The sequence below is a fragment of the Physcomitrium patens genome, chromosome 5, assembly GCF_059467195.1.
Source record: "Physcomitrium patens ecotype Gransden chromosome 5, ASM5946719v1, whole genome shotgun sequence".
NCBI classification, from domain to species: Eukaryota; Viridiplantae; Streptophyta; class Bryopsida; order Funariales; family Funariaceae; genus Physcomitrium; species Physcomitrium patens.
The window spans coordinates 9,338,586-9,362,403 of record NC_143414.1 but is presented as its reverse complement, the minus strand read 5'-3'; the positions used below and the strand labels follow the sequence as shown (position 1 = coordinate 9,362,403).

Below are 23,818 nucleotides of genomic sequence, written 5' to 3'. Positions count from 1 at the left end.
GAAATTTTTGGATTAAAATAAAAATTTCCTTTGTATATTGATGGTAAATTAATTTTTTATATTATTTAAAAGTTTTTTAAAAAATTAATAGTTCACAAAAAAATATTTAAGGTAAAAGATTTGGATTGAAATTAGAAAAGTAAAAATAAATGAATCACAAATTAAAAAAATCAATAACTTCTTATATCACTAAAAAAAAAGATAAATATTCAAAGATGATATAATACTAAGATTAGAATGGCTATTAGTAAAGATAATAAAACTAGAGACTAATGAAATATGACTAAAAACAAGAAAGGTATTGAAAAGAGTGAAAAAAAACTATATTCTTCTCTCCATATATACTATCTAACTAGGAGTTATGTGAAAATATTCTATAGGATTTCTAACATGTGTCTAATTTAGAAGATAATTTTTTTAAATGTATACTATATGACTAGCTTATAATACAAGTTGCCAATATGTTTGATATATGATTAATTTTTTGGCTAAGTTTTAAATCAATCAAATACCTAAAAATATGTTCAAAATCAAATTTACATCTATAAAGCTTCTAAGAAGCTATTCTATAAGATATTATCAAATTTGTTTATTTTTATTTACTTCTAATTATTTCTTTTTATCTAAATAATTATAAATATTAATGATGTTTAAGATATTATTCTCTCTTTTAGAAAAAAATTCCATGAAGAAAAATAATCACTCCTTAATTCTTTATTTTGATTTTCATAAATATCATTAATAAAAAAAATCAATCTTCTTTGATGTATTTATAAGATTTTTTTTTGGCTCCTTTTTCCGTTCATTAATATCATATCTGCACTAATATACAAGATATTTCAACCTATTTTGGTGCTACTTTAAATTATAGATTTCTTCTATCTCAAAATTTTAATTATTTTTTATTACTATAAAATAAAATAGTATTTATTTTTTTCTTGATATATTCACTACCTTTTATGGCTCAAAAAAAGAAACATGAAATATAAGACTTTGTTTGTTGTAATTAATATAAAATTAGGTTGATATGTTCACAAATAAAAAATTATCTTAGTCTATAATAATCCAACTCATCACAAGAGAAAATAGTCTTAATATCAGCACAAGGTAACTATACTTTGTTGCCAATATAGAATTGAATTTTTTCCCTACAATAAGCATCTTTATTGATCTTTTGTTGTTTTTTATTTTTTAACTATACTTTCACTTTCATATGTAGCTTTGATAAACAATTAGTAAGTCTATTGCTATAAAATTATGAACTTTTGAGAAGTTAAAAATATCAAGTTGTGAATGATAATCATAATTATTATAAGAATATTTTTATTAAATAGAAGAATATATTATGTTACTATAGGCAAACATTGCCAATGGGAAAAAAGTTGTCCAATCATCTAGATAGTGGTTGATGGTACATGTGAAGGTAAAATTCACCCTTGATTTTAAATTATAAAATAGCTTTTATAAAGAATTTCTTGTAATTGGCAGTATAAAGTAAAAGAAATAAAAAAAAAAAAAAAAAAAAAAACAACAACAAAAACAACAATAATAATAAAAATAGTATTAATAATAATAATAATAATAATATAAAATATGTAAAATAAGTTTAATTAAGTAATTATATATTATAAAATAGTCACAATTTATATCTAAATTTTTATCTAATAAAAATATAACAAATATAATAAATAAAAAATAAAATTTTATAGGTAATTTTATCTTTTTAATAACATAAAAATATGTAAAATTAAATTAATATAAATAAATTAAAATAACTAAAGATAAAATTTTAATTATAAAAAAATAATAAATAAAATTTATCTCATGAACAACATGCTTAAGTGAACAAGAATTTGAGCCTTGTTAAGGCTCACATGTGGTATAGAAGGGTGTCATAGAGAGGCCATAAGTCTTTAACCTTAGTCTCTTACCTACAACCAAGGTGTTATAATCCATATGAGACTTGTGCACCTTCTTATCTTAAATGATTAAACTAGCTATTGATTCATATATTTCCTACTAATAGAACTAATATTTTATTTTTAACTTCACCATGGTTTTTAAAAATACCTAATTAGCCTATAAACCTTGTATGGCTTTCAAATCTTATTCCATTTCTTTATAAAGGCTTACATGGTACTAAAATTTATTTTTACCAAAGTCTTAAAAATTACTCTAAAATTCTTAAATAAATCTAAATAAATTTTAAATACTTCTATATTTTTTATATTTTTAATATCTAAATAAAGCTATATATTTTTATCTTGGAGATTTTTTATAGTAGTAAAATAAATTTAAATCTACTATAAATCCTAATTTTTATATAAATAATTAAAAAGACATGAATTTTTTTCATGCTTTTTCTAATTATTGATTAATATTTATAGGTTTTTTTATAAATAATACATATAGATAAAAGGCTAATATATATATTGGTCTCAATAATTAAAAATTATTATTTAAAAATAAGTAAAAATACTAAATTAACTAAGAAATTACCTCCAAGACTTACTAAAATTGTAACTTATAATTTTATCTTTAATAAGACTCTTATTAGTTATAAATCCATCTAAATTCTTATAAATATACTAATAATAATAATAAAAACTCTCTAATCCTAATATTTTTATATTTAAATAATTTATAATTATACGTTTAATAATTCTTTCAATTAAAATTTATTGATAGAATTCACAATACTTTTTAAATTTAATTTACTTATTTTATTTTTTTTATTAGTTTAAGGATAGAAAAATAAAGATATTTTAATATCTATCTTTAATGTCATAAAAATAATTTTCTAAAATCTTTATATAAATTAAATAACTCTATCCAATATAATATCATATAATAATCTAGAATAGTAATAAATATTATTAAGAAATAATTTAGCTATTTCTTTACATGTGATAATTTTTACATATAATTAAAAAAAATTCATTTTAGTGAAACAATCTACTATCACATGTAGAGTCATATCAACTTAAGATTGGATGATCTATGATAAAATAGATAGAAACTAAAGACCATGGTTTTTTTGGTGTCAGTAGTGGTTGAAGAAGTCTATAAGATCATTAATAAGAAATTTTGATCATGAACAACTATCACATGATCATACAAAGTCTTTAATTTTTTTTTATATTTAAGGCCACAAAAAATCTCTTGACATTAATTTCAAGGTCTTGTTCTATCCAAATTATCTTGTAATTGAAAAATTGTAATAAGCTTAAAAAGTATGTAGTTGTGGTTTACTTTTTAGAACTTTTAATTCATATCAAAATTCATTGATAATGGCTTTATCATTTCAATTTACATTATTGTTAGGGACATAGTCCTTAGAACCTTCTAGAGATAAGTTTCTAGAACCTTCTAGAAGCAAGTCTTTGGAACCTTCTAGAAGCTTCTTAGTTGGTAGAAGATGTTAGGGACATAGTCCTTAGAACCTTCGAAAGATAAGTTTCTAGAACCTTCTAGAAACAAGTCTATGGAACCTTCTAGAAGCTTCCTAGTTGGTAGAAGTTGCTTGAGAAGCTTCCTAAATAGGAGTATATATTGGAATCGAGGCTGAAGAGTTCTTCAGTCTCGACAACACATCTCTTGGAGCTCTAGCTCACCTCTCTGGTGTTGTTCTTGTATTCATTTGATTAATCTAATTCTTGCTAGTTCTTCTTGAACTTCTTGGTAGATATCAAGTCTGTATTCTGTGTCCGTGACAATTACAAGCATAGTTTTGGATTTTAACAATATATATAGTAATTGATTGTGATCCTTATTGTTGTCGTATTTTTTGAAGTTTTCTTAAGAATACATTGGGCATTTGGCTATGGAAGATAAAATAAAACTTGCAATAAGAAGATCCCAATAATTCTAATAGAATCCTAAATAAACTCCAATTAAATTATAAAAATGCTAATAAAACTTTAATTAAATTCCAAAAGAATCTTAAAGACTTACAAAAGAAACATAAAAAATCATAAAGAAATCATAAAGAAATATATAAAATAAAATAATCTTAGAGAAAAACATCAAAAAATGTTTTTAAAATATTAAAAATAAAAATCTTAATTTGATTTTAATCAAATCTTAATATAATTTTCAATAAATACTAATTAAATATTAAATCAATTTTAATCAAATCTTAAAAATATCTTAATAAAATTATAAATCAATCCTAATAAAATCTTAAATAAATTCTAATAAAATTCTAAACCAATCCTAATCAAATCTTAAATAAATTCTAATGAAATCTTAAATCAAATGTAACCAAATTCTAACCAAATCCTAGACCAAATCCTAGACCAAATCCTAATCAAATCCTAATCAAATCCTAATGAATTCCTAAATCAATTTTTAAATAAATCTTAAATTTTAACTAAATCATAAATCAAATCCTAATAAAATCCTAACCAAATATTAATCAAATCTTAGGCTAATTCTAATGAAATTTTAATTAAATTATAATCAAATCTTAGACCAAATCCTAAATTCTAATCAAATTTTAGACTAAATCCTAATAAATCTTAATTAAATATTAATAAAATTTTAATAAATTTTAATCAAATCTTAACCAAATCTCTAATCAAATCCTAATGAACCTTAATTAAATCTTTAATAAATCCTATAATATATTGAAATATTAATAATTGTGATTGAACTATTGATATCAATTTAAAATTTTTTCACTTTTCAAAAATTTAATTGGAAAAAAATACAAGAAAAATGGTATTAATTTTACTTATTAATTGAAAAAAATGTAAGATAATCCATTCAAGTGTTAGATAGTCTCCTTTTCTAACTTTGATATCAAGCTCTTAATTTCAATATCTTCCTTTTAAACCATTTAATTGCCTTCAAAATTTACACAAATTTTGAAAATCAAATCTACTATCCATAAAAATAATTTTTATTTCAATCCAATAAGTAAATTGCTAAAGATCTTAAAAACTCTCACTAAGTCTCTAATTTCAATTTTTGAGACTTTAATCCATTTAAAATTTAGTAATATTTAACTTAATAATTTGATTAAGTTCAAGTTCATAGAGCATATTTAGCACAATCATATTTAAAAATCTACAAATTTTTACATATAATTTTGTTATAAAAATCAATAAATTACCCAAAATATCAACACTATATTATTTTGTAAAAATCAGAGTTATTTTGTAAACAAACTTGACTTTACAAAGCTCTTACAATATCATTACAAATTCAAATCCCTCAAAGTTCACATTCAAAAAAGCTTAATTTTTTTTTCTTTCAAATTCCATTCTTTAATTTACCATAGAACTCAATAAATAGTATAGGTGCTTGATTTTGTGCCTTATCGTTTGATTTTGATCTTATTTGGCAACTAGTCCTCTTTGGATATCAATTCTTATTTTCTTGAAATAATTTTTGCTAAAATCCATTTCCAATTTCTTCTTATATATTTCTATATTCTTTATTTTTCTAATCTATCTTATTTTGTTTTATTTATAGCCATATAAAATAAATAGAGATTTTTTATAAAAGATAATTCTAATACTATAAAGTTTTACTATTTTCTATCTTTTATCTATATTTTTTTATTACATATTTTTAATTAGGTTCTTCTATAATAATTTTTTTTTCATTTTTCTTTCACTTAATGGTCGTATTATTATATAACATTGTGAAGATAGGAATAAGGTCCTTGTTATCCATTTTCAATTGTTTTTTTAAAATATTACTGTAAATACTTTCTTAATTGAATTAAGATTACATAGAAATCATAAGTCTTTTATTATCAGAGGTGCAATCTAAGAAAAAAACACTTCCAAATAAGAATGCATTTATGAATCCAACTTAAGTAAATATATTAGAATACTAAAATAAATGTTACTTTAGATATAACTTAACTTGTTGTAGAAATCCTTGAAATTTTAATCTTGTTCTATTAAACTTTTTAAGCATATTGATCTTTATGTCCCTCATGTTTATAGTAGCAAGAATTTTTGAAGTCAATTGTAGGATTAATCTACCTACTTTTTTCAATTGCTAAATTTCTTAGTTTAGATATTTGACCTCATTGTTGATTTCTTCCATAAATATAGGAATAACACTTTTATTATTCACATTGATAATGTGTAAGATTTCCACCTTAAGATTGTTAACAAGATTGTAAAGATTTGCAATAGTTGCAAATTTATTCTTTCTTTTGCTAAATGTAATATCTACAATTTTTTCTTCTATCTTTATAATAGACAACCTCAACAAATCTACAAGCCAAATAAAATGAGAGTAATTTTCAACTTCTAATATCAAATAAAAATTTCTACAAAGAAAATTAGTTTATTTTTTTTAAGAAAAGAATCAATGTAAGAAATATTTTTTTATTAAAATAAATTTAGATATTTCACAAAATTTTAAAATAAAATTAAAAAATGAAATAAATCACTTAACTCTAAAATAAAAAAAGAATAATATATTAGCACTCTTGTCAAATTTTAAAAAGACATGAATCACAAATAACCAAAAGATCCATATATTCTTATATTACTAAAAATAAGTAGATAATCACTCAAAGATAGTTTAATATTAAGACTAAAATGGCTATTGTTAAAGAATAGAAGACCAAAAACTCTTGAAATAAGACTTAGAATAAGAAAAGTATTAACAAGAGTGAAGAAGGCTTCATTCTTGCCTTTATGTGTACTATCTAAGTAGGAGCTATGTAGCAACATTCTATAGGACCTCCAATACATGTCTAACTTATAAGATAATTTACATATATGCCACATGACCAATTCATAACATAAATTCTAACATGTAGAATATATAGCCAATTTTTTAATGGAATAATCATCCACAAATATGTGTAAAGTCAAATCCATATCTATGAAGCTATTGAGAAGCTTTTCTACAAGATATTATCAATTTTATTTATTTTTATTTACTTCTATCTACCTCTTTTTATATAAATAATTATTAGTGTTGATAATATTTGTGATGATAAAAAAAATCCAGTAACACCTAAATAGATTATGAGCTATATTTTTGAATTTATAAAATATATTCTTTTAATGCTTTATATGTTTGTTGTTAACTAGTAAATTGAGATTTGTGAAAATTTTGAGTTAAGATCAATAGTTAGTATAAAATTAGTTAAGGTTTAAAAAAATTGTAGTATTTAATTGGAGTTTGATTAGAATTTCTTTTGGATTTTTTAGGATTTATTTTGAATTCCTTAAAATATTTCTTTTAGTTATTTTTTTATTTTTTTGGATTTGATTTTTTATTTTTTATTATTTCTTTTAAATTTATGTATGAATATATTTTAAGATTATTTAATATTTTTTCAAGATTATTAAAGTGTTTATGAACATATTATGCTTCTTTATTTGGGATATAAATCTAACTTCAAAGTAAGATCAAATCTTTAAAATAAAAAATATTTCTTGTATATTTTTAAGCTAAATTTCATTTAACATGATATTTCAAGGATTGAATTTAGACAAAAATATTAAAAATATATATATAAAATAATCTATATATATAATTAATTTAAGTAAATTATATAATCAAAAATAATAGCAACAAAAATTTTGCATTATATTTGATATATAGTATTATATATTATTTATAACCATCAACCATGGTAATCAATTTTACTACTTTGATTAATTACTGACAAATAGCCATTTTTTTATCAGCAACTATATACACTCCTAATTTAAGTTGTTCCAATTCAAACTTCAAGATGTCTAGTTTTTGCATAAGTTAAAAATCTTTGACTTCCTTCTATTAGTTGAAACTTATTATTCTTATTCTTACTTGGATCTGCTATCATCAAGATATCTTCTATTATTTTTATCCTATCACTCTAGATTTCTTTATTTGATTGATTCTTCTAAATAATCTTTAATTAATCAAGATAATTAATAATTCTTTTTTTATAAAAAATAAATAAAATAATAAATAAATTTAAAATTTATTATATACAATCTATATAAAAAATTAATAAAATATATTCACTTCTTTAAAATAAATTATCATAATTTGATAGTCTTGTTAAACTATCAAGAATATGAATTAAGAGAAAACTTTGATAAATAAAACTCTTGTATCATTAAAGAGAAAAAGTAGAAAAATAATAAATAGATATTAGATAGAAATAAACTGTAAAAAATATCTTCAATTACAACTAATTCAAAGAGTCTAAAACCAAGACTAGATGATAAGAAAGGTATTGATTTAATTAAAGATGGTCTTTATATATACTAGCTACCAAGAAGATCTTGTTAAAGCTTCTTAGGAACTGAAAAGTTTCCTAGTTTACAATATATAATAATTTTGATTTAGGCTTTAGGATTTTAAATTTTTTTGTAAAAAGATTTTAAAGAATTTTTAAAACACAATTGATTCCATTTGAAGGTTGTTCATTCTAAATATGTCATTAAACTATTCTAAAATTATATAAATTTGTATGTATTGAAGGTTTGACCATTTTAAAATTTGAGCTAACTTTGCAAATAAGTAGAAATTTGTAAGTTTTTATTTGACCTATTCCTTTATTTTTGAAGTCTACAAATCTAATAGTGGATTTAGAATGCTCTAAAAGTTTTTCAATTTTTAAATATAAGGTCTTAAATTTAGTGCTATTTTGTTTATTTTTTTGAATTTTATCTTGCTAAAATTTTGAATTGATATATTCTTTTATTTGTGATACTTTTAATTCTAATGGTATATTTAAAATCTTCAAATTTTCTATATTTTATGAAATATAAAATTTTCAAAATTACAAAATTATTCTTTATATGATCTGTAAAAATAAATAAATAAAATTTTATAGATTTATTTATTTATTTATAAATAATGATTTTATTTAAGATAAATAATGAATTTAATAAACTGATGAACTCTTCCAATACAATCTTTATAAAATCTTTCTTTTTTTCAATATCCACCACTATTGGTTTTGTTTAATATCACTCTATCCACATTTTTATCTATATTCTTATTATAAAGAAGGTTTAGGATTTAGGAATTGAAATTACATAAATATGTTAGGTTTTTTAACCTATTTATTTTTAAATTTTGACTTGGCATATTATCTCTATCTCTTCATTTTTATTGTTAATAATTCTAGTAGTTTAAATAACTTGCTTTATAAATTCTTAGTTTGTAAGATATATCAATCTTGATTTGGACATCAGTATTTTGATTTTTATTATTTAAATTTTTTTAATAGTTTTAAAAATAATATTAAGTCCATTTAAAATTTATTTATCTTAAATATATCATTAAATTATTTTTAAATTATATAGATTTGTAGATATTTTAAAATTTAATTCTTTTAGAATTTGAGTTGACTTTACAAATAAAGAGGATTTAATAAGTTTTGATTTGATCTATTCTCTTATTTTAGAGGTCTACAAATCTAGTGGTGGATGTAAAATGCCTTCCAAGTTTTTTAATTATTAGATGTAAGACTTTTGACTTAGCATTTCTTATGGTGTTTTTTTTTTTTTTTTTTTTTTTTTGTCATTTTAAAGGTCATTATATATCTTAGTTCACTTTGATATTAAAAGAGATATTTTGAGTGGTTAATGCAATAAGATTTCTTCCTATTAATTATTCTAATATACTTACTATGTATTGCATAAGTTGTAAAGTTAGTATTGGCCTATTTCATGGAACTTTTCTTTATGCATAAAATAATTGTTAGAGTGTAAAATTTAGAGAAATCATGTATTTATCACTTGGAAATTTTAACATATTCCCAAAAAAATAACCTTGTATTTATCTTCCAAGCATCTAAGCTTATATGTGCTTATTAAATCTAAAAACAATTGTCAAGTTTCTAAAGTCAAATCATTGTTTACATCTTGAAGGCTATTTCTGGTCTATCTTATAATTGGCTCCTAGTTTTAATATAGTTGACATGACCGGTCTAGTACAATATAGACATTAAAGTGTTAGATCCACAGAATTAGTTTTTATATGATTTACAAGAGATCTTTCTTAATTTATATATTATAATAATGTAGTTGTTAGATTTTAATATTCTCAAGGAAAATGAGTAATCTTTTTTATTATGTATAATAGAATGAAATTATACAATATATAAACAATTTGTGTGGTTTTACATTATACTATGATACAACATATTTTTGCAAAATGAGTGGAAATCAAATTACAGTGAACATTTTTGACTTGATCTAAAAATTAAATTATATGTTGTCATTTAGAAGTTTTTAAAAGCATCAAGAATTTATATAGAACTATATAAGTAAGTATTATAGTGATGGATTTTTTGTTTTAAATTTATATTTGTAAGAAATATAAATATTTGATCTCACAAATTCTCATTCAAGACTCATAAATATTAGTGATATTATACATAATATAGACAAAGATCAAAATCACTAATTTATTTAAATTTATATATAAGATATAATGTTATATATATACAATGAGTTCAAACAACATGAAGGTAAATATCTTCTTAAGCAACTAATAAAGACAAATATATTATATTATTTTATTTTATTTTGATATAAAAGAGAATCTTGATCTGAAAAACATATTATCCATCATATTTGCTACAGAGACTAAAGACCTAGCTCTCACCATGTTAGAAAAATTTAAAATTATCTGAGCTTGCGCTATGTTGCCAAAGGTACATCAAGTTGTACTTGGGAAGAAATTTTGATGCACAAGATTATGTACTTATGATCTCTCCATTGTTGCATGTTACTAGATTTTATTGGCATTGTTGTAGAACTTAAAACTGTCTTACACAGAGGCTTGCGAGATAAGCCAGTTGAAAAAGATGACGGGGAGTATCTTAATATAATTATAATTGTATAAAGTAGAATTCAACTAGTAGATACATATTATTATGGATTTAAAAAAATATTGGATAAACTGGAAAATCCTGGTGATGATTCCATTTTATGTAATTGGTTTCAAGAAGGTTTACACACTTCTCTTCAGCAAGGATTAATTCATATGTAAGTCTCAACATTATAAAAAAATATCAATGCAACCATACAAAATTTATAAGGACCAAACAATAATATAAATTCTAGTACTCTAATCTATCATATTAGGCCACAATTATTATTATACAACACATGCAATCATCGACATCCATGACCTTGTTGATGGAATCTACAAAATCCCAACAATTGACTTCCTAAGCAAAATACTACCACCTTATTATTTTCAAAAATAGATTGCAATGTACTTCAACCAAATCAAATGACTCGTATAGATATTTGTTGGAATTATGGATCCATTGACTACTATCAAAGAAATTATCTAATGCCTAAAATTTGATAGTCATAAGCAAAGGATTCAACTCAAAAAGGGAGTATCATGACAACCGAAGTAAACAATGCCTCAGTATCTAATATTTCAATAGTAATAACACATTTGTAAAAAGAAGCAATAATAAAAGAACCATATATTGAGCAATAGAAGGAATTTCTACCACAACATTGAAAAACATTATATGATATATATATGTCTATACAAGATAAACTCCACACAACAACATCAAAAATTAATAACATTCTTGACTCTGCTAAAATCATTATTACTTTGGAAAAATTACTCAAATCAAATTCTAAGCTACAAACATATTTACAGAACCTATGATGACCTATCACCAATCACCCAGACACCATTGAGATAAATATAGCTACAATAGATTCAGATGCCACAATTGTATACATTTAGCTTGGATAATACACAAAAACAATTGTCCTAGTCAATGAGGGATTAAGTGTTAATGAAATGGCAGATCATCTAAGGAAATATTTCCAATATTGCAACTAGCTACACCAAAAATAGCCTCATTTATACTAAATATGGCAAACAACACTCCCATAACACCACTAGAAATTCTAGAAGACTTCTCCATATCCATGCAAAGCATGCTGACACCCGCCACCTTTGCCATCATCAATATGCCGACTAATAGCTATTTTCCGATAATATAAGGACAACCTTGGCTTAGTGAGATGAGTGCAACTCAGGATTGGTGTCAAAATTGCATCACCCTAACTAAAGAACAACAACAAGAAGTTGTACCAATAGAAAACTGTGTTTCAAGGGCTCGAGATACAGAGGTACGCAAATCACTGGTACACCATGGCCACCGAAATTCACTTCAAAAGAAGAAATGTTTCTACACCACGTCAACGAAAACCTCGTCTCGTTTGCGAAAATTCAGCGCGTAGAGCTAACTACATGCAACGAAGAAGAATTTGACATTCTATTATATTTTTCACGGGAAATATCAAGCGACTTTAAACGGAAGGAGGTACCAGCAAGGATCCCAGTCACTAACGAGGTGGTTGCATGATGTAACATAAAGAATACAACTCATCAACGTAAGAATCAACGATGATCCCAAAAACCTCAAGATTAAGTTTGATGCGTTCAAACAAGCAGCAATGAACCTATTATAGGAATTTAAAGACATATTCGCATGGTCACATGAAGACCTAAAAGGCATATAGGTACATATCGCAGAAAACACCATCGACCTCCTACTTGATGTGACATCCGTACAACAGCGCCGGTATCATAAGAATCTGAATTATGCCGAACTTGCCCGTTCGAAACCAGATACACTACTAAAGGCCCAGTTCATGTAGCCTATTGTTTCAGCAGTGTGATTGTCATTGCCCCAAGTTACAGATCAGTCTCACTACCAACTATCACATGTTTATCCTCCTTGAAGGTCGCTTTACCAACCTTTCTCACAAATTGGCATTGCTTGATTGGTTACAGACAACCTAAACAGTTATGTGAATGAGAGGTCAAACTGCGAGAATATGGACACACAGATATATCATTGTTTCCAGGCCGACAAAATGTGATGTACCTGAGCATGATGCGAACTGGTACAGTGCCTACACAACGACATAATGTCATAAACCTATACGCAAAAAATAAGCTGAACACGATGATCCAGACTTCGTGCAATCGACAGTACTGTTTCCTACCCAAACGGCATCGTCGTCACCAGATTCGGACATGAAACAATCCCCAACACTTCACCGCCTTAGCACAGACCAACCGCTACCACCGAGATGAGCGTCCATCACGTCAGTTTAGATCATTTTGATTTCGAACTAAAACCCAACGTTATGGAACGAAAGGTTCCTCCGCAAACCCATGTTCGGAGTCCACATGCATGACCTCTTCCGTCGCGGCGAACACTACTTCCATTGCAAAACTCACTGCCAGGCATATCAAAACCTCACCTTCTTCTTCTGGACCTGATCCTTGCTGCCAGGAGTTCGCACTGCGTTTGTCTGTGGCTGCCCCGACAATGCCATGGATTTCTACACTTCCACCCTCCCTCTATCCACACCACTACCAAGTTCTCATCACTCAAACACATTCCTACCTCTCCGCGGCTACCCACCTGTGTATGCACATCTCACATCTGCCAGAACTAAGCGATCGCCAACTCCCACCGCACTGCACAGCAACAGTACGCACTCCACTGTGAAAGCACATCCACGCTCCAACGACACAATAAAACCAACCACAGCAACGATCGCATCGCGCTGCTCTGCTTCTCATTTATTGGAAACAAAGAATGCTTAACATGAATACCAATCTTCACCCCACCCATCTCCAAATAATTATCTTCCTATCTAACCAATCGTTCCACCCTTCCCACGTACCCATCACCTTCACCTACGCCCACCCTACTCTACACATACGGCAGCCACTGCTTGGCGTCGATGAATCCGTAATCCAAAAACGGCTTCGCCTGTGCGGCGCTCAGAACCTTCGACCACGGCGCGCGACCTTTCCTGTTCGCTCCGGGACCCGTGCACGCATACTCGGCGTAGAATACCGTCTTCTGCCTCCTCTTATCATCCCAGTCCTGCCACCCGATCGGACGGATTATGTTCGCCATGTTGCACCTGCAGAACACCACGCGAGAGTGCGTCCCCCAAGCACGTCCCAGGTAGATAGACCCGCTTCCCCTGATCGTGCATTGGTCGAACACGAAACCCGTCCTCGAAAAGCTCTCCCTCTTCTGAGCTGTGATCGACCCACTCGTGCCCTTTGCGATTGACTCGATCAGACACTTCTTGTAGATCGACTGCCCATCGCCGAATACAAAATCGATAGACCCCCGAATGTAGCAATCCCTGAAGTAGTGACGTCCTTCCTTGTCGTACAACGTGTCCTGCGCTCCCAAAAATGCACATCGGTAGAATGCGCCCTGGTCTCCCTGGATCCGAAGCGCCACCGCCTGCTTCCCTACAGCGCCGCCCGGTGGAGCGGGTGCAGAGTTCGCGAACGTGCAGTCATAAGCAATGAACCCCTTCGACTCGATCGCAGTAGAAGCACTCTTCGCCGTTCCTCCCGCCTTCGCAGCTGTATCTCCCCACACCAACGTCGCTTTCCTGCTCTGGCACTGGAACGTGATAAACGGCTTCGTCTTCGGTACCAAGATCTTCTCCCTGCACCATTCCCAAACAAAAACCACGTCAACTCACCCATCACCGCCAATAACCCCAACACCATCCACTTCTCACCAGCTCTCGTCAAAATACGGGCCCATGACTTACTTGTAAACGCCGTCAGGAATGTAGATCACAATGCGCTTCGTGTTGCCCTTCGGTACCGCGTTCACAGCCTGCTGAACAGTCCTGTACGGCCCTTTCTGCTTGTTCACATAAATGGTCTTCCCCTTCGGTGCCGCCTGTGTTGTCATAGTCTCGTCGACGCCCAGAACACTTTGCTGCTGCTTCTTTTCGTACTCGACGCGGACGGATTCTAGCCACTTATCCCACGACGAATCGCTGTCGCTTCCCTGTCCGGAGAGAGTTCTGAACTCCGCTGCTGACGCGGGCTTCGCAACCGAACATACGGCGACTAAAATCACCAGTGCCGAGAAAATGCATCTTGACATGCTCCCCATTGCGGGTAGATCAGAAAGATTTCGCCAATGCACTTCGCAACGCACCACTGTGCTGATCAGACCGAAATTGTGAACCGTGATGTTGGCGCCTGTGCGAAAAATCCCTGAACTACCTCTCGGCACCCTTCGCCTGATCCCAGCGAGGAACGAGAAGTGGGAGACTTGCTGCAGTCGAGGGACCGCGAGGGGTTTTAAAGCGAGAAGACCTCACCACGGTCCATAACTGCGAGTTCGTCGCGAAAGGAGGCGGTAAACCATGTGAGAGAGCCCAAATATAGAGCTGCATACTTTTTCTGAGACATTCGTTTCACAATAGCCTCCACCAAACAAACACTTCCGTGCCAGAATATTTCGGCTCAACAATCTACCTGAGATGAAACCCAATGATAGTAACTGCGAGCTCAGATAACCTCAGGTGGCATCTCGGAATCCTTGCACTGCTTCTCAACAAAAACAGCGCTCCAGGGGTAGGATTCACCTGGGCCCACCAAGCATCGAGCGTGAGGCACTGAGATGGACCTTCGTTGGAAATGCATAGTAAAATGGGATGGTGTCATTTAACGGTTCTGAGAGCTTCGACATGATGCTTGGTGCAGGAGATTAGTTCGACATATGCCGTGGAATCACATCCTGATGAGATTTTGTGATCATGGACACAGCAAAGCACGTTGTGAATGCACCCCTGAAGTGGTCATGCTCACTGCTTTTCGACGAGTGCAGACTTCAGTGTCTTGGTTTAGAATAAAAACAAAGAGGACAGTCAATGCTAACAATCAAGCAACCCCTCCATTTGACTGTCGAATTCAAATTAGTATGGATGTTAATTAATAGTATTTGCAATATTAGTAAGTGCATATGAAAGGCATCCAAAAAATTTGCAAGTATTTCAAATTTGTTCTTTTGCTTTTTATTAATCACGTTTTTGCAATCCAAATACCAACCACCAGCATGGAAACAATAGAAAATAGAAGAATCAAGTCCGAAAGGGCATTCTTCAAAATCTTTTACAAAGTTTGTTCTAAACTTACTAAGAAAAACAAAAACAAAAAAGTATATTATATATGTATATTTATATATATATATATATACACATCCAAAAAAAAATTCTTACAATTATATCTTAAGAAGTATATATTAAAGAATTCTTAAGTAAAAGTTATTTAGGACAGACATGTTTTACAGACATATATATATATATATATATATATTTGACAAGATGTGGTGCATGTAGTATCATAATTATAGAAGTAAGTTTTGGTGTTTGGTAATATTCTTGAAGATTAAAACTATAACTAATAATATTTTAGATGTATTTAATGAGAGTATTTATAAAGATTTGAATAATTGTGAAATAAGTAAATCGTTTCTTTGTCTCAATATGAAATGTTATTAATTACTTAGAAGGCCTATCTAATATCTTTGTATAGAGTTGAGATTGGAATTTGTATTAAATAACATTTTGGATCATAGACTTTATGTATTTATAAAGGAATTTTATAACTTTGTTGTAAAATTTACTCTTTTCTTAAATAAAATGTTGTTCATTTAAAAATTTCTTAAACCTCATATCTTACTAAAATATTTTATTAAATGATATATTTATGTGTATTTTAAAATTATATCTTACAAAAACAATTAATTTTCATATTATTCTTGAAAATTTTTAAATATAATTATTGATTTAAAAGAAATTAGGTATAGAATTTTCTTAGCAGTCTTTAGAAAATCCTTTCAAGAAAAAAAAAAAATTAGACTAAAATGTATATTTTTTTCAATATATTTTTAATTTTCTTAAGAATAGATAAAATTATTGATCTATACTTTCAAGTGCAGATTTTCAACCAAATATTCTAACTTTAACAAAATATTTTTAAAAATAAAATAAAATAAAATATCATTTCAAAATCTTTTTCAGTAATACATTTTAAATTTTATAATATTTGTCTCTTAAAATTATTTAAGAGACTATTTAAAAAATTTATATAGAAATATTTTTAAAAAATAATTTTATGTATTTTATATAGTGTTTGTCATTTTTTTTTATACAAAATTTTATTATGACTTATTGATATTATCTATTGTGAAAATTATGTAAAAACTGTTCTTCTAATTAATAAGTAAGATTACAAGCATGTTGTTAAAATATTCTAGTTAATTAATTTTTGTTTAATTACGCTTCTAATCCACATTTAAGAATACTATTTTGTATTTATATAATAATAAGTAATATTACTTTTTTAAAATAAACTAATAATTTATATTTATTTTTTAAATATAAATTTAAGTAATATTTGCATATAAGTTAACAAAAGATAAATAAGATTAGAATAGTTAAGGTGTCTGATAGAATTTCTATTATTATTGTAATTTTGACAAAAAATGGAATTCAACTAATGTATTAAATAATCAAAAGAAGTACAATACAAATCCTAGACTTTATATCTAAGAAGAAAAAGTCAAGATTTTTATAAGAAGTGAATGTTTAATTTCTTATATTATTACACCAATATGTATAATTAATCACTTTGTAATATTTTATTACTATAATTAATTTCTTGAAATATCCTAAATTCTTACAAATGTTTAGCCATCTGTAATGTATCATATCTCATGAAAATGGACACTTTATCTGTAATGTGTTTTCCAATTTTTTCCTTTAAAATTTTCTGCACACCTTGCCCATATTCTTTTAGTCTTTTTTAAAGTAAAATTCTATTATAGAGATCACTTTAAATGTCTTATTCAAAGATATATTTCTTTCTTTTGTATCCTAATAGTTAATATACTAAGCAACTTTACAATACCCAAATTTTATAGAAATGTATAAACTGGGGATAAATATTCTTTCCATAAAAATGTATTCTAGGGTCCCCATTCCTACAATTCAGTTGTTAATTTGTGTGAGAGAAAGGTCACATAATTCTATAATTTACAAGCTTGAAGACGTTGCCAAAAATTATACAGGCTTGTTTCAAGCTTTTGGAGAAGATAAACAACACAATGTATATCAATACATGGATTTATTTTTAGTGATAGATGCTTCTCTTTTATGTTATATAAGCCAAATGATCATTGCTTCTTTGCAAGAACATGGTTGGGACCAAACATTGTTCTATTAGAAAAATTATAAACTAACAAGGTGTTTCATTTGCTTATTATTATATTAGTATTAAAAAAACTAGTTGCAAAAGCTTTCTGATTTATTTAATTAGTTAAGTCATAATTTCTTTATACATTATCCAAAGATATGCATTATGATTTAAGGTAAGTATACACAAAAAACCATAGAATTGGTTTATACATGTTATTCTTTGTCTTAATGGACTAGTTTTCGAATCTACACAAACAACTTTAAAAAAATACCTACAACTTGATTCTTCTAATTTTATAGAAGTAGTGCTTCTTGTACAAAGGATAATTTTTTATGCAAGTGGAGAATTCTAGATTGAACTTTTATTCAATTTTTATTTCTAGTTTTATTTATTTTTTTATTCTAATGGATTGTAAAAAATGAAAACCAATTGCCTTCTTTTATTCCTTCATACTAGATATAAAATTTAAAAATTACAATAGTTAGATGGTCACTTTTCAAGATATATAATGTATTGTTGTCTTGAACTTTAGATAAAACCTTATCTTATTGAAGTAGTTTTTTTCTAAGAACAATGAAAATAATAATATAAAAAACCATATATATCCAAAAAAAAATTGTTAATTGATATTTGATTATTTATTCTTAAAAAATAAGAATTTGAAATGGAGCTATGAAGAGGGTTTTAATCCTTTGGAGGCCTTTTGATTGTAAAGTGGTTGCATAATGAGAATTGAGGTGGAAATCAATGAAAGAAAATTTTGTACTTCTACTATTGAAATCTATTCCATATCTAATGAAACATTTTTTGAGAATTGAGCTTTAAATAATTACACACTTGAGACCACACCTTGCCTATTTTGTTCCATATTTTAGTGCCAATGTTCTACCTATGCTTTGATAATAGTATCCAAGCAAAATAGGACTGCCATTATGAAACCCTTTTTAATTTTTTAATGCAACAAATAAAATATGTAAGTAATTCAAAAAAAATTACCATACATGTATCAATTAAAACAAAGAAAGAGACACAAATATAAACTTGACAATGGTAGAACACCAACCTACCCTTCTATTGCTCATTCCAGCGGCCACACAAAATCAGCAGATAGCAATCCTAATTTCATTCATCGAAATCATAATTGTGCTTCTTTCATTTTGCAGTAGAGGAAGTATCGTTGGAGGACTTTCATCCCTGTAGGGACAAGCATTCAAATATGCGAACGAATATACCCACGAGGAGAAAGATTCCCACAAGGCTCCAGAGTCAACGCCGAAGCTGAGATCGGGCCGTGTCTATGCCGATCCATTCCATGCTTTTAGCTTTGCACAAGTGGGTCTTACAGCTCATCTGCAGCTCTTTTCTCCCTTCCTTTATTGCTCTTTAAAACCAAGGTCAACACGTCTCGAGGGTGCGTTAAATATCGTCCAGCTTATTCCGCAACTCCAATCCGCAACCCATTTCCCCCCCTTAATTCAATGAACTGGAGATTAATAGTAAGACAAGTCTCTTCTCGATGCTGTGGATGATCGAACACTGTTGAGGGTGTCTTGCAATCCATTCGACTCGAAGGTTCCCAACAACACGATTCTCATTGGGTGGATTTAGATCTAAGTTCTGACAAAAGCAAGTTCAGTTTTCGACAGTTTTAAAATAGGCGCATTCTGGATTACATTTCTGCAGTTTGAGTTGGCTTGCTTCCTTTTCAGTTGGAATACCACTCCAGCGTGAAATATGGAGATATGAATTTTGGGTTTGGAGAACTGGTGGTGCTTGGGTGACGAGGCGTTGTGTGAACACCAGATTGGAACTGACGAGTAGCTGTGTTCGGTGGCAGCTTCGTCTCGTGATCGAGGAGGACGGGACTCTGCCTGCCTCAGCTCCGCCTTGGCCTGAGGTTTTCTCCCAAGGCTAGGTCCCTACCAATCTGCTTTGTTTTGGAATGTTGACAATTATTTTGAACACACTTCTTGTCTGACTTTTGCAACCAGATCGGCGGCCATACCTTAGCAGACACTGGAAGCGATTCCAATGTCACAGTCCTGCAAGTGACTGGAGTTAGGATCCACTTCAAGCCTGTTGGCTTTGGTGAACATGAACGTCTGCCACACAATACACTACATGACCAACCGAACCTTGGGAAGCTCTGCGCAAGACACTCGAAGATGGCTTTCCTAAAAGCTTAGTAAGTTTATCATAAAATCCACTTTCTGTTGACATAGGTAAAACAAATATATGTAATTTCAGGGATGAATAAAGATCATTGCATGTTTTATTGGTGAAAGATCATCAAAGCATACATGCAATTAACCATCCAACTAATATGTGTAGGTGTATTACATGAAAATAAGTTACATGATATAAAATGTTATAAGTGTCTAGTGGATAAATTATTTTTTTATTTAATATTGTTTGTTTTTCGGTTGGTTTGTTTGTTTGTTTGATTGTTGTTTGATTGTTGTTTTTGTTTTTGTTTTTTTTTTTTTGACACAAAATGGGATGTATTAAATGCTTTGCTTTAAAAATAAAAATAAAAACTATAATGCTTCTAAAGTCTTAACACCTCTAAAGATGGAATGAGTTTAGAACAACTCTTAAAAAACTATATGATGGTTTCTAACATTGTTTCTTGATTTGTGAACTAAATATGATAAACTTTGTAGTTATATTTATTTTCTATGTATATATTTTTCTAATATTTTTCAAGATATCTATACCTTATTGTAAAATCAATTTTTTTTTATAATAATTTTGGTAATTATCTATATCATTCAATAGTATTCTAATATATTTCACTAAATAAGTTTATTTACTTGTTGATGACTTGATTTATTTTTGTATGATGGAAATAAATTTCAATTGCAACTAAATAGTTTACATAGAAGATTTTTAATATAAATACCAGATGGCTTTGATTTAATTTTAACTTAAAAAAATATCTTTTGAATAAAAATGATTTTGAAGGTTTATAATGCATAAGACCTAAAGCTATTTCATAAATTAGAGATCAGACTTAGTTCCAAATTATTTTAAGTTGAGATCATTTTTAAGAATTTTGTAAAACAATGTTTAGTAGATTCTATAAACAAAGTTGATATGTATATATATATATACATATATATGGAAGGAGTTATTAGGATAAGGATTCATACATTAACAAATATTCTTTGGTGACATGTCACATATATAAGCATTGCCTCTTTTCTAGTTTTTAGTCTCAATTATACATCCTTCCAATTGACGATAATAGAATATTACATTTTCACTAGTACTTAGAGCATCTTAAGTTTTAAAAAGCTTGATATTCTTGAAGGAGTTTATATCATGGTTTTGCTATATAGATTATTATATTAGAATTCTTATTCTATTTATATGCATAAATAATATTTGTTAATTTTTTGATTAATTTTGAAAAAAATATATTAATATCTTTGTTTGAATATATTGCTTTAGATATGATTATTAATAAAGCTATTTTGGCATAATTATTTGTTTATTTGATAAAAAACTAACATTATTATTTTTTTCTATTTTAGAGATTGTGAAGATTTTTATTTTTGTTGGTGTAGATACAATAAATTAAATATGTTTTTTATTGATTTTTTGTCTTTTATTCAAGATAAATTTCTTTCTCTCTCTCTCTCTCTCTCTCTCGCTATATATATATATATATATATATATATATATATATATATAAACATATTAATATAATTAATAGTTTTATACATTCATCTAATAGATGTTGTTATTTCATTGGTATAAATATGTCAAATAATATTTCTAATGTATTGTTTTTTATTTAATTATAAAAATTATACTTCTACTATTGTTTTTTTTATAAAATAATATATTTTAGAATTATGTGTGTTTCTAATCTTTTACCCATTTATTTTTTTACCTTGTGGGATTACATTGGAATATGAATGATTGAAACTTTTGAGATACATTAGAAACTTTTATTTACTATTTTAAAAATAAATAATAGAAATTTTATGAAAAAAATTGATTTTATTTTAATATTAAGCTAATTTTAGATATTCTATTTCTAGTTTCTATGATAAATTCTAAGCTAATTTTAGATATTCTTTTCCATTTATGATTAAAAAGAAAGTACTGAGCAAAATCAACCCTTTAATTGGTTAGAATTTTAAAATCTTAGAGTATATGTTTATATTTTAATAAAAAATGAGTTTTCTACTTACTTAGATAGAAGGTTTTAGTCACATGTTTTACAAGTAGAGTCACAAGGACTTCTTATAAGTCAACTATATAGAGACAATTTACTTCTATAAATTTTCAACAAATTATTTTAGTCACTTTTGTACAAGTAAGGTTTTTGATGTTGTTCTATAAAAACATTCTTAGTTGCAATCACTGATTTTTTCAATACTTATCAAGCATGTGTTTATAATAGAATAAAATAAAAGATTTATATTGGAAAGTTTTTTTTTATCATAAACATTTATTGAAGAATATTTAATTTTATTAAATACTAATATTTTAAAAAGTTTTTTTTTTTTTTTTCCATCAAAATCATCATAAAAAATAAAATATATATATATATATATATATATATATATATATATATATTAACTTTAAAATATTTCTACTTAAACCATCAATCTATTGTGATTTAGATTTTTTATATTGCTAATAGATAGAAGATTTTAAATGATTAACTACTAACCTTTATACCACAATAAATCTTCAATATTTCTCTACCTCTTTAAAACTAAGTATTCATTTCTTTTAACGATTAAAATTAAGTTATTTTTACATTTTTTTAATAATTTTTGTTCATCAACATTTGAAACTTCAATACATAACATGTGATTTTTTAAAATCATAACTTATAATTATGTATTTAAAATTAATAAAAAAGAATAAAAAGAATAATAGGCAATCATCTTACACTACTCATTCAAGAAAGAAACTATTAGTCTTTATTGACACATATCCATTGATTATTACTCTATTGAATGGATTTTTTTTTTTAAATTATTTTTATTTCAATCAAATTGGATATTAAAATTTAATATTTTCATTACACTAAATAAATAAAATTTTACAAGAGTTTATCATAGACTTTAGACAAGCTCAATTAATAAAAATAAATGCCAATTAGAAAGCTTGATTTAATTATAATTTTATAAAAATTAAGAATAAATTTGAGTGAATTATTTTTATTTAATTATGATACATTACATTTGGTAATAATGTTTATATATATATTTAAAGCACATTCATATGGATTTTTTGGACATTATTGAAGATAATAATGGATTCTTAATTATTTATTTTATTTTTGTTATTGACACAAACATATATATTTATTTCAATAACTACCTATATGATTAGATAGAATTAAATAAAAGTAATTTAATTTCATAATATCATTTAAAAAAGCTTTATAGAAGCTTTATAGATGTGGCTTTGACTTTATACATGTTTATAGGTTAGAAACTTGGTCAACAAGTTAACCATGTGTTACATGTATTGTTAGCTTATAGAATAAGATAACTATGTAGCATTGTTAGGGACATAGTCTTTAGAACCTTTTAGAAACAAGTTTCTAGAACCTTCTAGAAGCAAGTCTCTGGAACCTTCTAGAAGCTTCCTAGTTGATGGAAGTTACTTGAGAAGCTTCTTAAATAGGAGTATATATTGGAATCAAGGCTGAAGAGTTCTTCAATCTCGACAACACATCTCTTGGAGCTCTAGCTTACCTCTTTGGTGTTGTTCTTCTATTCATCTGATTAATCTAGTTCTTGTCAGTTCTTCTTGAACTTCTTGTTAGATCTTGAGC

General features: G+C 27.4%; 1 protein-coding gene across 1 annotated transcript; it reads right to left on the bottom strand.

Annotated features, from left to right (window-relative positions):
- Nucleotides 1-13,516: 13,516 nt before the first annotated feature.
- On the bottom strand, nt 13,517-15,073 carry LOC112282727 (putative pectinesterase 53). Its single transcript, XM_024520729.3, has 2 exons — nt 14,568-15,073; nt 13,517-14,459 (listed from the first exon to the last, which is right to left on the bottom strand). Exons 1-2 carry the CDS (start codon nt 14,918-14,920, stop codon nt 13,697-13,699), a joined length of 1,116 nt encoding a protein of 371 aa, XP_024376497.1. The 5' UTR covers nt 14,921-15,073; the 3' UTR covers nt 13,517-13,696.
- Nucleotides 15,074-23,818: the final 8,745 nt, after the last annotated feature.

What these genes read in the sequence shown, in the direction of transcription:
- LOC112282727 (XM_024520729.3), bottom strand. Translation starts at nt 14,920, where the DNA reads ATGGGGAGCATGTCAAGATGCATTTTCTCGGCACTGGTGATTTTAGTC. An exon ending in ATTCCTGACGGCGTTTACAA is followed by an intron (nt 14,460 to 14,567) that starts GTAAGTCATGGG and finishes GGAATGGTGCAG; the next exon opens with GGAGAAGATCTTGGTACCGA.